General features: G+C 35.9%; 1 protein-coding gene across 1 annotated transcript in view; it reads right to left on the reverse strand.

Moving 5' to 3' along the window:
* Positions 1-16,709, reverse strand: part of fam184b (family with sequence similarity 184 member B) — a 32,607-nt gene that overhangs the window by 5,767 nt on the left and 10,131 nt on the right. Inside the window, exons 2-12 of the mRNA XM_026203726.1 lie at positions 12,493-12,672; positions 11,707-12,360; positions 9,290-9,425; positions 8,288-8,439; positions 6,901-7,173; positions 5,649-5,744; positions 3,388-3,567; positions 2,977-3,083; positions 1,851-1,968; positions 1,588-1,770; positions 1,024-1,246 (exon numbers count right to left, since the gene is read on the reverse strand). Coding sequence (XP_026059511.1) covers positions 1,024-1,246; positions 1,588-1,770; positions 1,851-1,968; positions 2,977-3,083; positions 3,388-3,567; positions 5,649-5,744; positions 6,901-7,173; positions 8,288-8,439; positions 9,290-9,425; positions 11,707-12,360; positions 12,493-12,672 — 2,302 coding nt within the window. The remainder of the gene's footprint in view (positions 1-1,023; positions 1,247-1,587; positions 1,771-1,850; positions 1,969-2,976; positions 3,084-3,387; positions 3,568-5,648; positions 5,745-6,900; positions 7,174-8,287; positions 8,440-9,289; positions 9,426-11,706; positions 12,361-12,492; positions 12,673-16,709) is intronic.

Genomic DNA, 16,709 nt, shown 5'->3' on the forward strand with positions numbered 1-16,709 from the left:
AAATTCATACATAATTATTTGTATAATTATTTAAATAAATACAGTACGTAATTTAATGTTGTTCATGGTTTCCACTTTAACCTTTTCAGATCTAGAAATCACACATTGTTTTTATATTTTTACTTCATACAGTATATTTGGGTTGTCCAATATCAAATAAAAATGGTTCTTAAATTTTGTTAAGGGAACTAATTATATCATAGAAATGTTTTGTCTTATTTTACACCATCTTGCTGCCCCATTGGTGGTGTTTTTTTGTGTCCTTTTTGTAAAATAGACTTAAAGCTGCAATCCGTAACTTTTTTTAGTTAAAAATTATCCAAAATCAATATTTGAGCAAGTACATAACCAGCCAGTGTTCAAAACCAGTGTTCGTCTTACTTTAGTCCGATTAACAACGGTTAGGTTCTAATAATGTTTTCTAATTCGAATGGTATGGGTAGGTTTTAGACTGTAAAGAAATTTTGATCTACACGCAAATACACACTTAGTCATAGTCGCAATGCTGATATTAACATTAATAATTTGAGAAAAAAAGCATAACTAATAATAATTTGCACGGCTTGATGTGATATGAGCTAATCGATCATTCGATTAAATCACCATTGGAAGCACAATTTACTATAATTATTTTTCCCTAAGTTGGTCAGAACAAAAGTGACGTTACTTACTTGTTCAGATAACAATATACAGTGAAAATTCTTATTTTGGATCATATATTCCAAAATGTAGACTAGATCGCTGATTACTAAATAGAGGATTCACACTGGTGCGGTGTCTGACAGCCACACACACTCCTCAAAACATTAGATTCATCCATGCTGGAGCCGTGCCAGAGTACAACCCACACAATGAAGATAATTCCGCAAGTAAAGGCAATTCCAGGTTTTCAAACAGAGATGGCAACAAAGAGGTAAAACCTTCAGACTGCAGTGTAAGTAGTATTATAGTATCTAAAAGTAATATATCAAGAATGTGACTATGATATTTGCAAAAACATTCTGTATGGGTTGTGATGGTTACCCAGCTGTAGTTTGTGCTGTGTGAGCAAGCGTTGTCTTTCCGACTGGAGTTCTTCATTGGCTTGTGCTTCCAGGGCCTGAAGAGCACGCTGGTGATTTAACCTTTCCACACGCAACAACTCCTCCTCTCGCTCACGCCACCCCCGCTTTGCCCTCTCCTCTTCCCTTTCTCCCGTAGCCTTTCCATCCTCCTCATCCTCGTCCTCATCTTCCTCTTTTACCACCTATAGAACAACATTATATAACTAACAAAGTTCTTTCCAAAGTGTGTGTGTGTGTGCGTGCGCTGTAATCATTTCAATGCTTTCTGTTCACTCAGTCATTGAAATTCAAAACATCACTGGACCCCAATTTCTTGAATTATATGGATGAAGCATTTTTCAAAATATCTTATTTTTTGTTCCAAATGAAGGAAGAAATAGTCAGAGGTTTGGAATAACCTGAGAGTATATGATGTTTTTTTTATGATCCCTTTAGCAGCTCTCTCAGTTAATTGTTATTTATTATTTATGATTATTCATTAGTAATGATAAATATTTTAAACATAAGAAATCTCCTGACGCACTTGTAACTGCTTCCTCATCAGTCTCTCTTTCTCTTGAATGGTGGAGTGAAGCTGAGATCTGAGCGTGCTGTTCATATCTCTCGTCTTTTGGATCTCCTGCTTCATTCGTTCCATCTCTCCATTACCGTAACGTCTCTCTCTCTCTCCTTCCATCTTCTCTGAGAGCACTCTCCTCTCCTCCAACTACACACAAAGACAGAAAAACAATGCTGATAGCCCGAACCGTGTGTTTGGTGGGTCTGAGGAAACTGTCTGTGTGTTACCTGTGTCTGCAGTTCCTCTACTCTGTGTTGCCACTGTTGGTTCTTCTTTCTGATCTCTTCCTCTCTTTCTCTCTTCATTTCCACAATCTGATCAGAGAACTGCTTCTCAAACTGTAGCCTACACACATACATTTGCATTTAAATGAATGAAATTGCACTCTATACCCATTTTACACATTATTAGAAACTAGGGATGTCAAAGTTAACACATCGCATTTGACTAATATGTTTATACTGTATAATGGTTTAGTTTTGTTTCTCAATTTAATTGACCAATATGTGTTTGAAGACTTTGTTATGTTATTATAATTGTATCCCTACGTTTGTATTGCCTTTAATTGCCACAGTTGCTGATTGCTAAGTATCAGCATGGCTCTGGTTGATCATAAGGCATGACACATTCAGAACAACAGCACTGTTTGTTTTTGTGATACTGCCAAAAAGTCTATAAAGGGTATTAAATTATTTTAAGATTTTTATTCAATTACTGCATATTAGCACTGAGGTAAGTGCATTGTGATCTGTTGCAGAAAAATACAAAAACTAAATTCATCCATTTTGGGGCAGTAATACACACTACGTTTGTGGTCAGTAAGACTTTTACATTTTTTGAAAGACAGGATGCGATAAACTGATCAAAACTGGTGATAAAATGTATTTATTTTTACAAATTGTATTTTATTTATTTTTACTCTATAGTTTGTACTTTACATTCAATGAATACTGAAAAAAATGTTCTCTGCAGAAAAAATGTTGTCAACATTTATACTAACAAAAAAAAAAATGTATTGAGCACAAAATCTAAATCTTCAAATGACTAATAAAGAATCATGTGACACTGAGGACTGAAGTAATGACTGCTTCCAGCACAAGAATACATTTGTTTACAATGACACTAGTTATAATATTACCAAATATTAAAATAACTTGTAATCTTTATTTTTTATCAAATTAAGTGCCTTGCTGAGCACACTGAGGAATCTAAATGACCCAAAAATGTATTAATAACATAATTAAAATGAATTACAATTAAATATTTTAATTAACAGACTCTATTAGAAACACACATGTAATGTGAGCAAATTTCTCTTTCTGTCCCTTCATGTCTCACTTTCATTTCACACACCTGATTCTCTCCTCTATGCTATGATTGGACTGTTGTAGAATGTCTCTCTCTTGCTGTAGAGCAGAAATCTCTGCCTGTAACACTTCCTTCTGTGCAGCAAACTCCTCCTGGGGGAGACATAAAAAGAAAGGAGGACAAGGATGGAAAGATTCATGGATGGAAGGAAAGATCCATGGATTAAGGAAGAAAAAGAAGTCGATTGGTTGCTAGGTGAATATTAACGTCTTTCTTTCCTCTGGGCGGCACAGATCTGCTGAGATCAGCAGAACCTTGTCCTGCCTTAAGGGAATTGCAGATCTGTGTATGCTTGTGTGTACGTGTGATAGAGCCGCACAGTAATGGAAAGGGACATCACTGACACTTTGACCACATGTCAAATGGAAGAGTGTGTTGAGCAAAAAGAGCTAGAACCTGTATTTGCTGCATACTGCTGTGTGTGTTTTCCAGTTCTTCTCTCACACGTACACACTCTGGGCCACATGCTGACTGTCGCTCCACCTTTGCATACTCCTGCTCTCTCTCTCTTGCCCTTTCCTTCTCCTCTTCTCTTTCTCTCTCCAGCATCTGAATCACCCCCTCCAATTTCGCCATCTGCAAGCCAATACATCTTAAATCAGCAAAGACCTTAACAGCATGTGAAATCCACTCAAGCTTGATAATTCATGCGGCCTATACAAAGAAACTGATCTTCTGTTATAGAATAGTCTTTATTTAAAGTGCTTTCTCAAGGGGATACAATGGGGATTGTTATAGGGTGTGTCTGAATCCATTCTCTAGATAGTGGTAAGAGTAATTTGTTTTCTTACTACACTCAGTTACCAGTAATATTGTCAAAAATAATGTTATTTAATCTGTAATGTTGTCACCATTTATGAATATATATATATATATATATATATATATATATATATATATATATATATATATATATATTTAATTTCTGTTATTCACTGAGGTGTAATTTGTAATCAACTTTACTATCTTTCAAAAGTTTTTCTGCAAAGTTGTTCTGTTTTTTTATTTTTAAGAAATGAATACTTTTATTTCATTGATCAATGTTACAAAAGGACCAGTCATTTTCAACACTGAGTATAATAAGAAATCTATTAAAACAGAAAACTATTATAATATGATTGTCTTTAATGCATTTGTGATCAAATAAATGCATCTTGGTGACCATAAAAGACTTCTTTCAACAACTGAAAAACACTTTTGAATCATTATTGTTGATTACAAGCTTGAATATAACACAGAACTTGAAGTTGTTGAAGACTAAAAAGACCCATTTTCCTTTTTCATTAATGTTCTGCAATTTTAGTTTGATTATATTTGTGCATAATGTCTGAATGCCATTATGTTTAAAGCAGGACAAGCACATAGTCCATAATGGCACTGTTCTTTGTAACAGCTACAATGAAGAAGCCTGATGGCATGTTCAATGATCCTGTTGATAAAGAGCAAAAATATTAATGAGCTTATAAGGTGTCATAGGAAATTGAGTCATCTGTGTCTCAATATTTAAAGCAGCGGTTCTCAAAGGGTGGGTCACGAACAACCTTTTTGTCCCTATAAGGTTGTGGACAACAGGTCCTATGAAAGAGAGCAGTCAGTTAGACAGCAATGTTGAAGTGATTGAAATATGAAATATAACCCATGATAGTTCTGTTTGAATATCTTGGCAATGTGAAGTTTAAGTTAATTTATGATTTCTATTCTAAATTTAGTGTCGGACAAAACCATCGCTCATGAGGATATTTTATTATCACAATAATGTCAGCAATTCAGCAGTACTGTCGCACTATGTGTCCTTCGTTCTCAAAGTTCTGCTAAAGTGACAGCATGGTGCACAGCGGGAATTAGATTACCTGCCTTTCAGTCCTGTTAATTTGCTCACACAGTAACCGTTTCTGAAACAGCTTTCAGGATTCATAAATCATTTCGCACGTTCTATTTAATCCACCTGCAATGATACCGCCCACTATTTTGCAGTTGTTTGGAAGCACACATCAAATGGTATATTTATTCAGTTAAATCAGAAAAAATGCATGACATCCTATAAACGTGTAAGCAGATGAGCTTTAGTAGATCATTTTAGTACTTTTTGGGTGTAGCTGCATGCACACCTAAGGCCAGTGTTAAAAACACTTGGAAACAAATGAGCCAGAAAACCTAGCGTAGGATTTTTCAACAATTGTCCCTAGAGGCATTTTAACCTTCAACCTTATGTGCACCAACTTAGATCATTAAACACTAGGATACCACTACAATCCATATATTTAACTTGACTTAAAACAAATGGTTTTCTGATAAATAGCTGAAACTAATGCTTGCTTCACTGCAACAAAGCACTAAAACAACAATCCTCTTTCTAGCTGTCACTTATTAAGCACTATTTCGTAATCATAAACCTGTTCCAATCCTGTTGGCATATTAGATGAAGCATTAGACGAAGCCTTGTGCCTTGGGCACTACAAATGTTCTTTGTGTTTTCTCATTTATCATGGTCATGTGGAGAGCTCTGGGCTTCTCAGTCTGTCTCTGCGTATTTAAGCAGAAGGACTGAGCATGTTTGTGGTGATTCATTAGTAGGTCAACAATGTTATGCAAACATATCCACGATTGTTTTGGCTTTTAAGAGGATAAATGTAATGGTATTCTTTGCAGTAACTTACCTCCCTGTTGGACAGCTGTAGTTGGTTTTGTAGCTCTTCCCTCTCTGTCTCTAAAGCCTTTCGATCTTCTCCTCCGGTTTTCATCTGCTCCTCAATCTGTAGTCAAACCAACATAATAATACATGTATCTCTTAATTTCAAAAATATTTCAACAAAAATATCAAATTATACATCAGATCTTTTTAATACTGCTTTGCCAGTTACTTTTTAAATAGTTTTAAAGACATGTATTCTACATCATTGCGGCTGTTTTTATTTGTTTATCTCCCCCATCCATCCCGTACAGGAACACTTTCTTGTAGCAAAATTTTAATTTAATATAACATAACCATTTCCCACCCTTTTTAACTTTTGGAGTTAGCTCTACAAAAATAGAATATTTATTTAAAGTAATTCTAAACCTTCTTTTTTCCTTTTGTGGATCACAAGCCAAGATTCTGAGCAGAATTTTGCTCAATGCCATTGAACAAAATAAGGTTTCCAGCAAAATAATTATCTACTTATATTTCAGTCTTTTACTTTAGAACCACATGAGTTGTATTGACCACGTTTATAATATTTTATTGTGTTATTTTGTTCTTTATGGAATTCATTACATGAAAGAGGGTGAACATTTTCCTTTTGTGTTCCACAGAAGAAAGAAATTCATGTGAGAATGAAACAAAGCTTGAATAAATGAAGTTTTATTTTTGGTTCAACTAAACATTTAAATAGGCTGTTTTAGCTTCGGTGCCTTTAAGACTTTTTATGCGACTTGTTATGATATGATGGCTAATCTCTGAATGTTCATAAGGATGGGCCAAGTTTCTGAATGCAGAATATGCGTCATATGTTAATGTGATTCTGGTTTCAGAATGACCCATTTTTGCAGCTTAGTTTCCATAATTGGACTGAATGGACTTGGGCTTGGAGATTTGCATTGTGAATAATAAAGTGTGTCTATAAACAAAGCACAAAGAAAATTATTTTTATTTCCCTGTAACAATAAAGCCACATTAATATAGTTGGGTAAGCGTACAGATTATACTCGTTATATATTCTTTTAGAATATTCCTAAAATCTCATGTTCAGTCTCTGTCTTTTGTTACTGGAAGACATTTAAATTTTGTTAGACATTAAAATATTTACAGAAAGTCATTTCCGATTGCTCACCTTTCACTCTTGTAGTACCAGGAGCAAATGAGAAGGTATAATGTTCTTAAGCAAAGCTAGTGTGTCTGCAAGTGCAAACCACAGTTGAAATCTGTCGTACCTGCTGTGTCTTCTTTTTCTCTGCATCCAGCATTGCATGTGCTTGCCGCAGCTCACTGGCATGTTTGCGTATCACTTCTTCAAGTGCTTTCCGAAGTTGCTCTTTCAGCCTTACTTTCTCTTCTTCCATCTTCTGCTGAACCTCTTTCTTCTCTTCTTCCAGCTCCTGTCTGTCATTCTTTCTTTCGTTCTCCACCTCCTGCTGAAGGCGTCTGATCTCCTCAGTGTGAGCTCGCTGCAGCTCCAGACGCATAGAGGATAGAGCATCTGCATGCTGAAACACACACATGATTCTTAATGACATAAAACTGTAATCCTGTAGTCTCAAAAGAATGACACTACGCTTTTTAAGCCTCTGGTGTGTCAGTTGTGATGGTTTAAGATGTTTAAAGGGCTTGGCTGATCTTTCTCTGCATACAAACGCTTTTCAGAGAACATTTTATAGTGTGCTTTATTCATTTGTATTTGTGTGTCTGAGATGGCAGGCCTAATTTGTGATGTGATTTCATACAATTTCACCGTGTGGTTTATGTGTTCGACGTGCTGTAGAGTACAGTACAGCTGATTAAAAACAGTAGCGCGTTTTTCCGAATTTTTCGCTCTGAGATGAATTTTAGGTAGATTTCTTCCACTGGCTCTCAGTAAATATTATTATTATTATTTTTATTAGTATTAGTTGATGTTGGATATTTAATTGTGCATGTTCATTTTTCCTATTTTTACTTTTAGATTAGGTTTGCTCTAATCTAATGCTCTTTTAAATCCTTAAAACACTAATAATTGTAAACTGTAATCTTCAGCAAATCACAGTAATTTCTATAGTGTATTATTTTATTTGTGATGCCTAAATTCCCTTAAAAAATGTTTTGTTTTTTATTTTAATTCATTTAAGCTAAAAAGTATTGTGCTGTTAATATGCCATCTATCAGTTATTACAGTATTCATTCATATTTTGAATGAGCTTTAATTTTTACATTTTTTAGTTTTAATTTTAATTTTAGTTTAAGTTTTCTTAATTTTGTGATGTGCCTTTGTCATTTCATTTGTTTTTAAGATTCTGTTTAACTTAGCTTATGTTTATTTCTGTTTTAGTCATTTTTATTGCATCTAGTTGACAGTGTAATAATATTAGGGTAATATTGTTAACTAATTTTGTTTCAGTTCAAGTTTTTCTTTTAACATTTTAATAATATTTTAGTAATATTTCATGTTATTTCAGCTTTTTCCATTCACTGAAAATTATTTTTAATCATCTTAGTTAATAATATTAACACTGCTTACACACCCCCAACTAAGGGCTAAATTAAATGTAATGATGACATTGTGGTGCTGTTCATGTGCATTCAACTTAGAAATACAATCCTTCATACATGACTTGAATGGCTTGCCTGTTTAAGCATGCGAGCGTGGTCATTGGATCGGCCACTGTTCTGAAGCTCCAGCTCTTTGTTTCTAATGTTGAGACGACTCAGTTGAGACCTTAGCTCTTCCACTTCAGCAGAGACCCTCACCTGAGATGAACTCTGGCTCATTAACTCCTCTGCAGAAATGAGAAAGATGGTAATTAGATCAAAGGAAGCAGAACAATCAGTGAACAAGCTGGTGATCTCTAGTGTCATATGACAAAAGCAATAATTTCTACAGAGATGTAAAAATAAACACGGGAACAATTAACATTAAACAGACTGTAAACGATAACTGCTGACAGTAAACTGTCAACTTATTTACTTCTAAAAAGGCAGATGTTTATATTGTAATAAAGGCTTTTTAATGAATGTTAAATTGCTAATCCAAAAAAAAAAAAACAATCATGCCACGTAATCCTATGCTTTAATTCTATAAAAAGGCATTTTCCTATACCATCAGAGCAATTTAAGCTCGAAGTACCACAATTATGCTTTAGCTTTGTTTCCTGAGAAACAAGACAGATGCAGTGCAATGGAACGGAACAGAATGCTCAGATCTCGAGACAGCGAAAACAGGGCACTTATGCTGGGAGACTGAAAAAAGAGGTGTGACGCAAAAGGCAAAGACGTCCATCTGACACATGTCTGCGTGGACCAACAATTATAGAAATAGAACTGAAAAAACACTGAAAATATGTCTTGTGTAAATGGCTCCTAAAACTACCTTGGACAGACTGACAAACTTGATTGCAAAGTGAACGTCTGTGGCTTCTGTTCAGTGATATGGAATTAAAACTAACTTTTTATTTTGTCTATTAAATTATTTAATAGACTCTCTTTGAAATATCTTCTACCAACTATTGATTTTGAAAGATTAAAGCTATTAGTTTAAATAATTATTTAGCATATCTGATTAATTTGATTTCCAATGATGACAAATGTAAGTACACAAGCCTTTTACTGATCTGCACTGTGTATGTGCACCTGACTTGCTCTGTAGCTCATTCTCTTGCAGTAATAATCGTTCTTTGGCTACAGCTAACTCCTCCTCTGCCTTCTTTGCCTCAGCCTCAGCCTCGGCCACCCGGTGACGCCCATCCTCCAACTGCTCCTCAAGGTCCTGTAAAAGAAATGAGTAACACAAATCAGCATAATTATTACAACTGCTTAAACTTATGCTGGGTATACACTACACAATTTACAAATGCATTGAATTAATGCTCCATTCAATCGTTTGCTTGTAACATGCCGGATCAGCGACTGAGGGTCACACATGATACAATATTTCAATATTTCTGTCTTGTGTAAAAAATACAGCAATGTAGACTATGACTCCTCCCCCTGAAATTTCCCTTGCCCTGTATCTTGCTCTCTCATTGGCTGTAGGTCATTGATGATGACATTTCCAGTCAAAATACATTGCAAGGCTCTGCGCATAGGCATCGTATCGGCACTTCTCTCAGATCACCTCATTCAATCAATCGTCACTCATGTGAATGAGCACGGATCTGCCTCAGATTTTAGCCTTTTGTTCACAATTAACGGCCTAAAATTGTGTAGTCTATATCCGGAATTAGGGTTAGAAGGGATATTAGGGGTTTATTAGGGGTTAGAATCCCTAACCATAGGTATTAACCTACAAAGCCTAACTTGTACTGTTTGTGATATGCACATGAAATGATATTATCTTAGTTTTTTCCAACTTAACAAATAAAGTTAAGAATGTGTTTTATTCCTATTTTGTATTTCCTAACAATGTTATTTTTTTAATTATTGTTTTTTCTTTGGAAGCCTGTCATTTTCTTCTGAAGAAAAAAAAAAAAGTGTGATTTTTTTCAAGAATTATGCTTAGGAACAGTCTTATGAACTTCCTAGAATTTATGTTAATACCGTATTCACTTTCTTAACCACTTTCTTTAGAAGAATTAATGAGAATATCACACTAACTAACCAGAACACCATAGAGACCACATAGCAACACACTAAAAACCACTGCAAACACCTCAGAAACTGCATTGCAACCACCTGACAACCACCCTAGCACCACTCACACTTTCTAAAAAATTTAGTTGTCCATTATTCTGCAGGACCCTGTTATTGAATGATCCTGCGGCAGAAATGAACAACCGTAATGGTATCATCTGTCAGGCCCATGAAGCCCAAGATGACTTTAATCAGTCAATTCTGGCCCGCCCCATGAACACTTTGAGCCCACAAACCTTTGATTACATCACAGCAGCGGCTCTGAGTTTGCAGATCTGAGGTGCCTCTGATTAATTTTCTGTGAAGGATGTCATGCCAGAGCAGAGAGGGTGTTACTCATCTCTCTCTGTGCCTGGCATTTTTAGGCACATCTAATGCGCATTAGCCGCAGTGTATGTAAAAAGCTGCATCGGAGACGGAGGAGTCAATGTTGCATGCCTAGCAACTCTTACTGATTTAATCACTTGGCTTTATCCTGTACTAAATACTAAGTGTAACGACTTACTTTTGTGTCCCACTTAAAAAAGCCGATGTTATTTTTATATTCTGCAGGTTCCGTGCAGACTTTGTTGTATAAAAAACAACTACAGATCTGTGGGGTATTGTCACGAACTGTTTAAGTCTGGTATGCCATCTGTTTCTACACAGCTGTGTGTGTCTGAGTGATGGTAATTGTGGGTGTTTGTCTGGTCCCTCTAATCTCTGTCTCAATTAGATTCGGAAGTGTCAGTCACAGCAGTAATTACTGCCCCCTTACACTGAGACGAACACCCCGCTGAAAGGTCAGTTACACATGGTCAGTCAAGTGAATTTATGTGAAATGTCTTGTAAAGCAATACTGGATTGTGTGTACACAATGAGTGTTTTGTTTTTGCTATGCATAAATAGAAACATTTATATTCGCCACATACATCTTCATGAATTATCAGGCCTGGAAATCATAATTTTCAGTTTTTCCATGTTAATAATGTAATGTGAGCTTGTGTTTGACATTTTTTTGTGTGTCAAATTTAATATTCAGTTTTTATTTTTATTTTTTTTTTGTATATCATTTGAATTTCATTAAACCAAATTATTCTCACTTTTGGCTGGTTCTGTCTCCACACCGGATCACCTGCATATTTATTTTGGCATATGTTGTATGTCGGATAACAAAAGTAAAATCTAAATATACCGAATGTCTATTATATTTATACTGTGTATTAAATAGAACAATACTTATATATATATATATATATATATATATAGAGAGAGAGAGAGAGAGAGAGAGAGAGAGAGAGAGAGACAGAAAGAGAGAGATTTTTTTAAATAAATATAAAAAGAAAGATAAGAAACCACATATATATATATATATATATATATATATATTTAATTACACATAGGCATAAGTTTGGGCCCTGTTGGACCCACATGTGTACCTCTACTCTCTCCTGAAGTTTGCTGCAATGTCTGTTGCTCTCATTCAACCTCTGTTCTTGAACCTCCAAGTCCGTCTCTGCTTTCCTCAGCCTCTGCTGAAGTGTTGCATTCTGGGACTTGCGGTTTTCTTGCTCCCTCTGGTGCCACTGATTGATGTGTTCATTGAGGCTCTTTTGTAGTGTCTTCTCAGCTGCCTTTTGCTCCTCCCTCCTCTCTTCTTCAATCTCTTTTGCTCTCTTCTTCCAGTCATCCACATCTCTCTTCCATTCCTTCTCTGTTCTCTCTTTCTCCTCCTTCAGAGCCTGTAGCTCCTTTCTTACCATTTTCAACCTTTCTTCACACTGCTCCTCTACTCGTTGTCTTTCCTGTGACTCGCGATTCCTCTCCTCCATCTCTCTCTTCCTCTCCTCCTCCACTCTATTCATTTTCTCCTCCTCCTCTCTCTCTCTCTCTTCATCTCTGGCTCTACGTAGCTCTTGGCACTCATTCTCCAAGCGCTTGTTTTCCTCCTGTGTTTGTTGCAGTAATTTGTGTTGGTTGTCTCTATCTGTCTGCAGGTTCTGATAGTCTCTGCGCAGATCTGATGTCTCTTGGGTTAACATGGCTATGCGCTCCGCATACTCTATTTCAGCCCTCTGTCCGCGCTCCTCCACCTGAAATGGATACACATCCACAAATCCTAAGAAAATGAAGTGATTCTCTTCATGTTAATATACTTATTTTAATATACTTATAATGAGTCAATTACAAAATACGTGTTTATATGTGACCATTTATGTTTTTACTTCCTCTACGGTGGCCTGCAGCTCTAGAAGGCGTGTCCTCAGAATAAATGCTGACTCCTCCTCTTCTTCATCCTGATCTGTGGTTGGCTGGAGGCTGCCCTGCATCTCCGTGGCAACACGGCGTAGTGACTGCAGAGTTGCCTCTTGCTCCTCATTCTTAGTGTTTAAAGAATATATCACCTATGCATAAAACACACACATAAATAGAATTAAGAAGTGTTCATTGAAAGATTATTTGGGGGAAACAAAAATGGTTCTTCTGTTGCTGCGAAACCCCCCTCTTGGAACCTTTATTTGTAAGAGTGTAGCTCCAGGCCTATAGCACAAAACAAAAAGTCTTGTTCTCACTGATGAAATCTTTCACCTCTCCGATTGAATCAGTCACACACCCACAGTCTGCAGTAACTGAGCTGCAGTTTATCTAGTACATGTGTGTCTGTTTATGCTCTGCAGATGTCTGTGTTAACCTTCTATGAGTGCTCAGGATTGTTTGTTCCCACCTCCCCCCAAATTAAGGTCTGTCCCACTTCACGATGTCTCGACTTTATCCAACAATTCTGACATAATCTGTTGAATCGGTATAATAAGAAACCACAATTCCCACTTCCCACATGATGTGCACAGCTCAATAACCTTATAACATAGTCTCCATTACAAAAAAAGTAACATTCTGTGAAGTTTGCATGTTTTCAAGAAATAATGAATTGACACCTAAGATTAAACATTAATTGCACCCTTTCTGCAGTAAATTAAACAATAACAGTGTGATGACTTTATTCTTGAAGCTAAATCACACATATTATTCCAAATACAAATGCTATTGTTTGTACGGAGATTGTATTGTTTATATTATAGATAATAATAATAATGATTTAAAAGAAAATTTAAATAAACCAAAGATAACAAAGATGCAATATTTTATAATTTAATAGTAATAATGAGGACAAAAAAAAGTAATTGGATCACGTATAATACAGTGTCATTTCACTGTGATGAACAACATATACCCTACATAAGAGAGGGGTGAGAATAAGAAGAATTTGCAATAACAATATAAATCCCATTACTCCCCAGGAAGTATATTTATATCAAAGAAATATGATAATAAGGGCTGGCAGACATACTGTAAGAGAATTTATGGGAACCTCTAATTGAATATTTAATCTTTTCCAAGTGTAAGTATAATATAAAATCCTGAAGTGTAATGCTTTAGGCAGATTTGTAGATTTCCAATGTAGTAAAACTTGTCTGTGAGCCAATAAGGATGTAAAAGCAATAATGTTTAGTTGTCTTTACTCGATTCATCGCCCGGTACTCCCATTCACTCTACGTAGGGCATTCTTCCAAAGTTCCTCTGAAAATATTACTCCGAGCTCTTTCTCCCATCTACTTCTAATTTAGTCTGTGCCTTCACTATAAAGACATGATAATTGTATATATTCTTGAAATAAAGCCTCGTAGATGAAAATGTACTTCTAAAGGAGTCAGCAAAAGACTTTGAGGGAATGCTTGGGAATGATGGGCTTTGGTCATTTACAAAATGATGTATCTGAAAATAACTGAAAAGGACAGTTTGATTAAGATTGAATTTGGAATGCAGATCATTAAAACTTCGCCAAAGATCGAAAAACTGAGCAAAGCCCTTATCTTGCCACCGTTTAAGTGCAGAGTCTAGTTTGGCAAGGAGGACTGCATGTTTATTTCATATTGGGCTCTGAAGCAAAAGTACTTCAAATGCTGACCTAGCTGAGTCCATTTTTTTAAGAATGAAGGGAACAACTGGATTTCTTGTGTGTTATGCTATTTAAATAGGTAAACTAGATGTTACCAGGGCATGTAAAGAGGTTACTGCCCAGCATTTAGATTCTGTTTCAAACCAATCGATATCTGCTGGTAAATGCATTCAATAGATTATCTTTTGGACATTACCTGCCCAATAATATTATAAAAAGTTAGGTTTCACTCTTATTTTTTTGGAGAAACTCTTTCAAAATCTAGGGGTCTTCCCATCCCATAAAAAACTGGAAATAAGTTTATCTAATGTGTTGAAAAGGGCTTTAGATAAAAGATAGGGAGGCACTGAAATAGATATAAAAATCTAGGAAAAAATGTCATTTTAACCCAGTTCACTCTGCCAACCAAAGACAAATGGAGAATCCTCCATTTAAGAAGATCAGATTTAAGTTTAATCAATAGAGTAAAATTATTTTCATATAGTCCTTAAAAGTTCTGTATCATACTAACACCCAGATATTTAAACTCAGATCTTGCCATGCGAAAGGGAAACACAGAGTCAGGAATATGCCTGGCAAGTGTATTAATAAGCATGAATTCACTTTTGGAGATATTCAACTTGTAGCCCGATAAGGCTAAAAGATCTGAAATGTAAAGAAGCAGGTCATCTGCATATAATGAGAGCTTATGTTCGACACCCCATTTTATATGCCATGAAAAGAGGGTGTGGATTTTATTGCTACAGACAATGGAATGGTTTAACTGCAATTGTAAATAAAAGGGGGCTTAATGGGCACAAATAAAAAAATATACCTCAATTTATTAGTAACAATGAAAGCAACTGTAGATGTTTATGACAGACAGATCCATCCAAAAAATCTGGTGCTGAATACAAACCTATCCATATCTAACGAAAGACAATCCCATTACATTCTATAAAATGTGTTTTCAGCATCTAATGATACTACAATTTCAGGGGTGTCTTGAGATGGGGAGGTGTAAAGAAGATTTAAGAGGCGACGAATGTTGGGAAATTTGTGCAGACCTTTTATAAAACCAGTATGATTTGCTGAGATGATACTGACTAGGGGAGACTCTAAACGAATAGCCTGTAATTTTGCTATAGTTTTGACATCTGCATTTAACAAAGAAATTGGTCGATATGAGCTTCATTGTGTTGGTTCTTTCTGTGGCTTTAACAAAAGTGTAATCAATGCTTCAGTAAGGGACTTTTGCAGAGTTCCTTGAGATAGGAGTGGAGTGGAGATAATTTAGCAAAAAACTTCTTATAAAATTTGATGGGAAAGCCATCGGGACCAGGGGCCTTGCCGCTCTGCAATGTTAATATGACCTCAGATATTCCTCACTAGAGCTGAAGATCTTTAACCAAACCCGATGGGTTCGGACGAGTTCGGGCTTAATTTCTATCATTTTATAATTAATTTATATCATGGGCTTGGGCTTGCACGGTAAATGAGCGGTCATGTGATGCGTTTCAATTAGCGCGAAAAAGATACGAAAATGGATGCTGAGTAGATGTAACGGAGGCTTGCCTCTGGCGATTACGTTTTGGTTGCAACAGCAACTAAAGCAAAGTCTGAGTTGTGGAAAAGTTTTGACTAGTTTTGACTTGAAAAGTTCTGATTGTGGAGAGAAGTGGTAAAGCAAATCCAACGGAGCGTTTATTTTAATTTCGTTACTACAAATACCGATCTTAATTTAGAATTTATCTTCATTTAATTTGTTAAGAAAGACTAATTTTTATTAAGTGTATGCCTAGGCCTATTTAGAGAGCTGAGATGTTACGATGTTACAGATAACTTATTTTATTTCTTTCTTCCAACTTCCAAGTGGCCTATAGCCTACGTTAGTCATTAATAAATTATGTTAAAACATGTATAAATGACTCATTCTTGACAAAAGGCAAAAGAGCTGTGTGCGTGTGTGCATTTATTTACAACTCCAGTCCACAACTTTTGGTTCTCTAGTGGTTAATATGCAGAACTGCAGGCATCTTGTGGAAGAATATTGCAGCTGGAGCTGCTTCTCTCTATATCTATGTCGAGTCATGTAGATACTGGGCTACTCCACAGCAGTGCTGATCTTGTGCAAATTATAAAGCGTGCGCACACACACACAAAAAGATAATAAGCTGCATTATTTTTGTAAGGTTACAAAAACTGCAAAGTAAACAGAACTAAATGAATTGAAAATAAAATAGCAACTCTGTACTGATAATTTTTCCAAAAAAAAAAAAAAACAGTTTGCAGAAAGTTTTGTTTCATAACACAGTGTAATCTGTGAGAATCGTTTGTGTATTTGAGTCTAAATATGTGTAGGCATATGAGAGAGTCCTGATATTATGTGTCACTTTGGCTATCCGTCAATGTGTCCTACCCACAAGTCCCCATGCCTGGGGTGTCATCAGATTCCCAACGTCTCACTCATCCCTCCATGGGGTCGTGTGTTACCATGACGCCTGA

Source organism: Carassius auratus, chromosome 26, assembly GCF_003368295.1.
Source record: "Carassius auratus strain Wakin chromosome 26, ASM336829v1, whole genome shotgun sequence".
NCBI classification, from domain to species: Eukaryota; Metazoa; Chordata; class Actinopteri; order Cypriniformes; family Cyprinidae; genus Carassius; species Carassius auratus.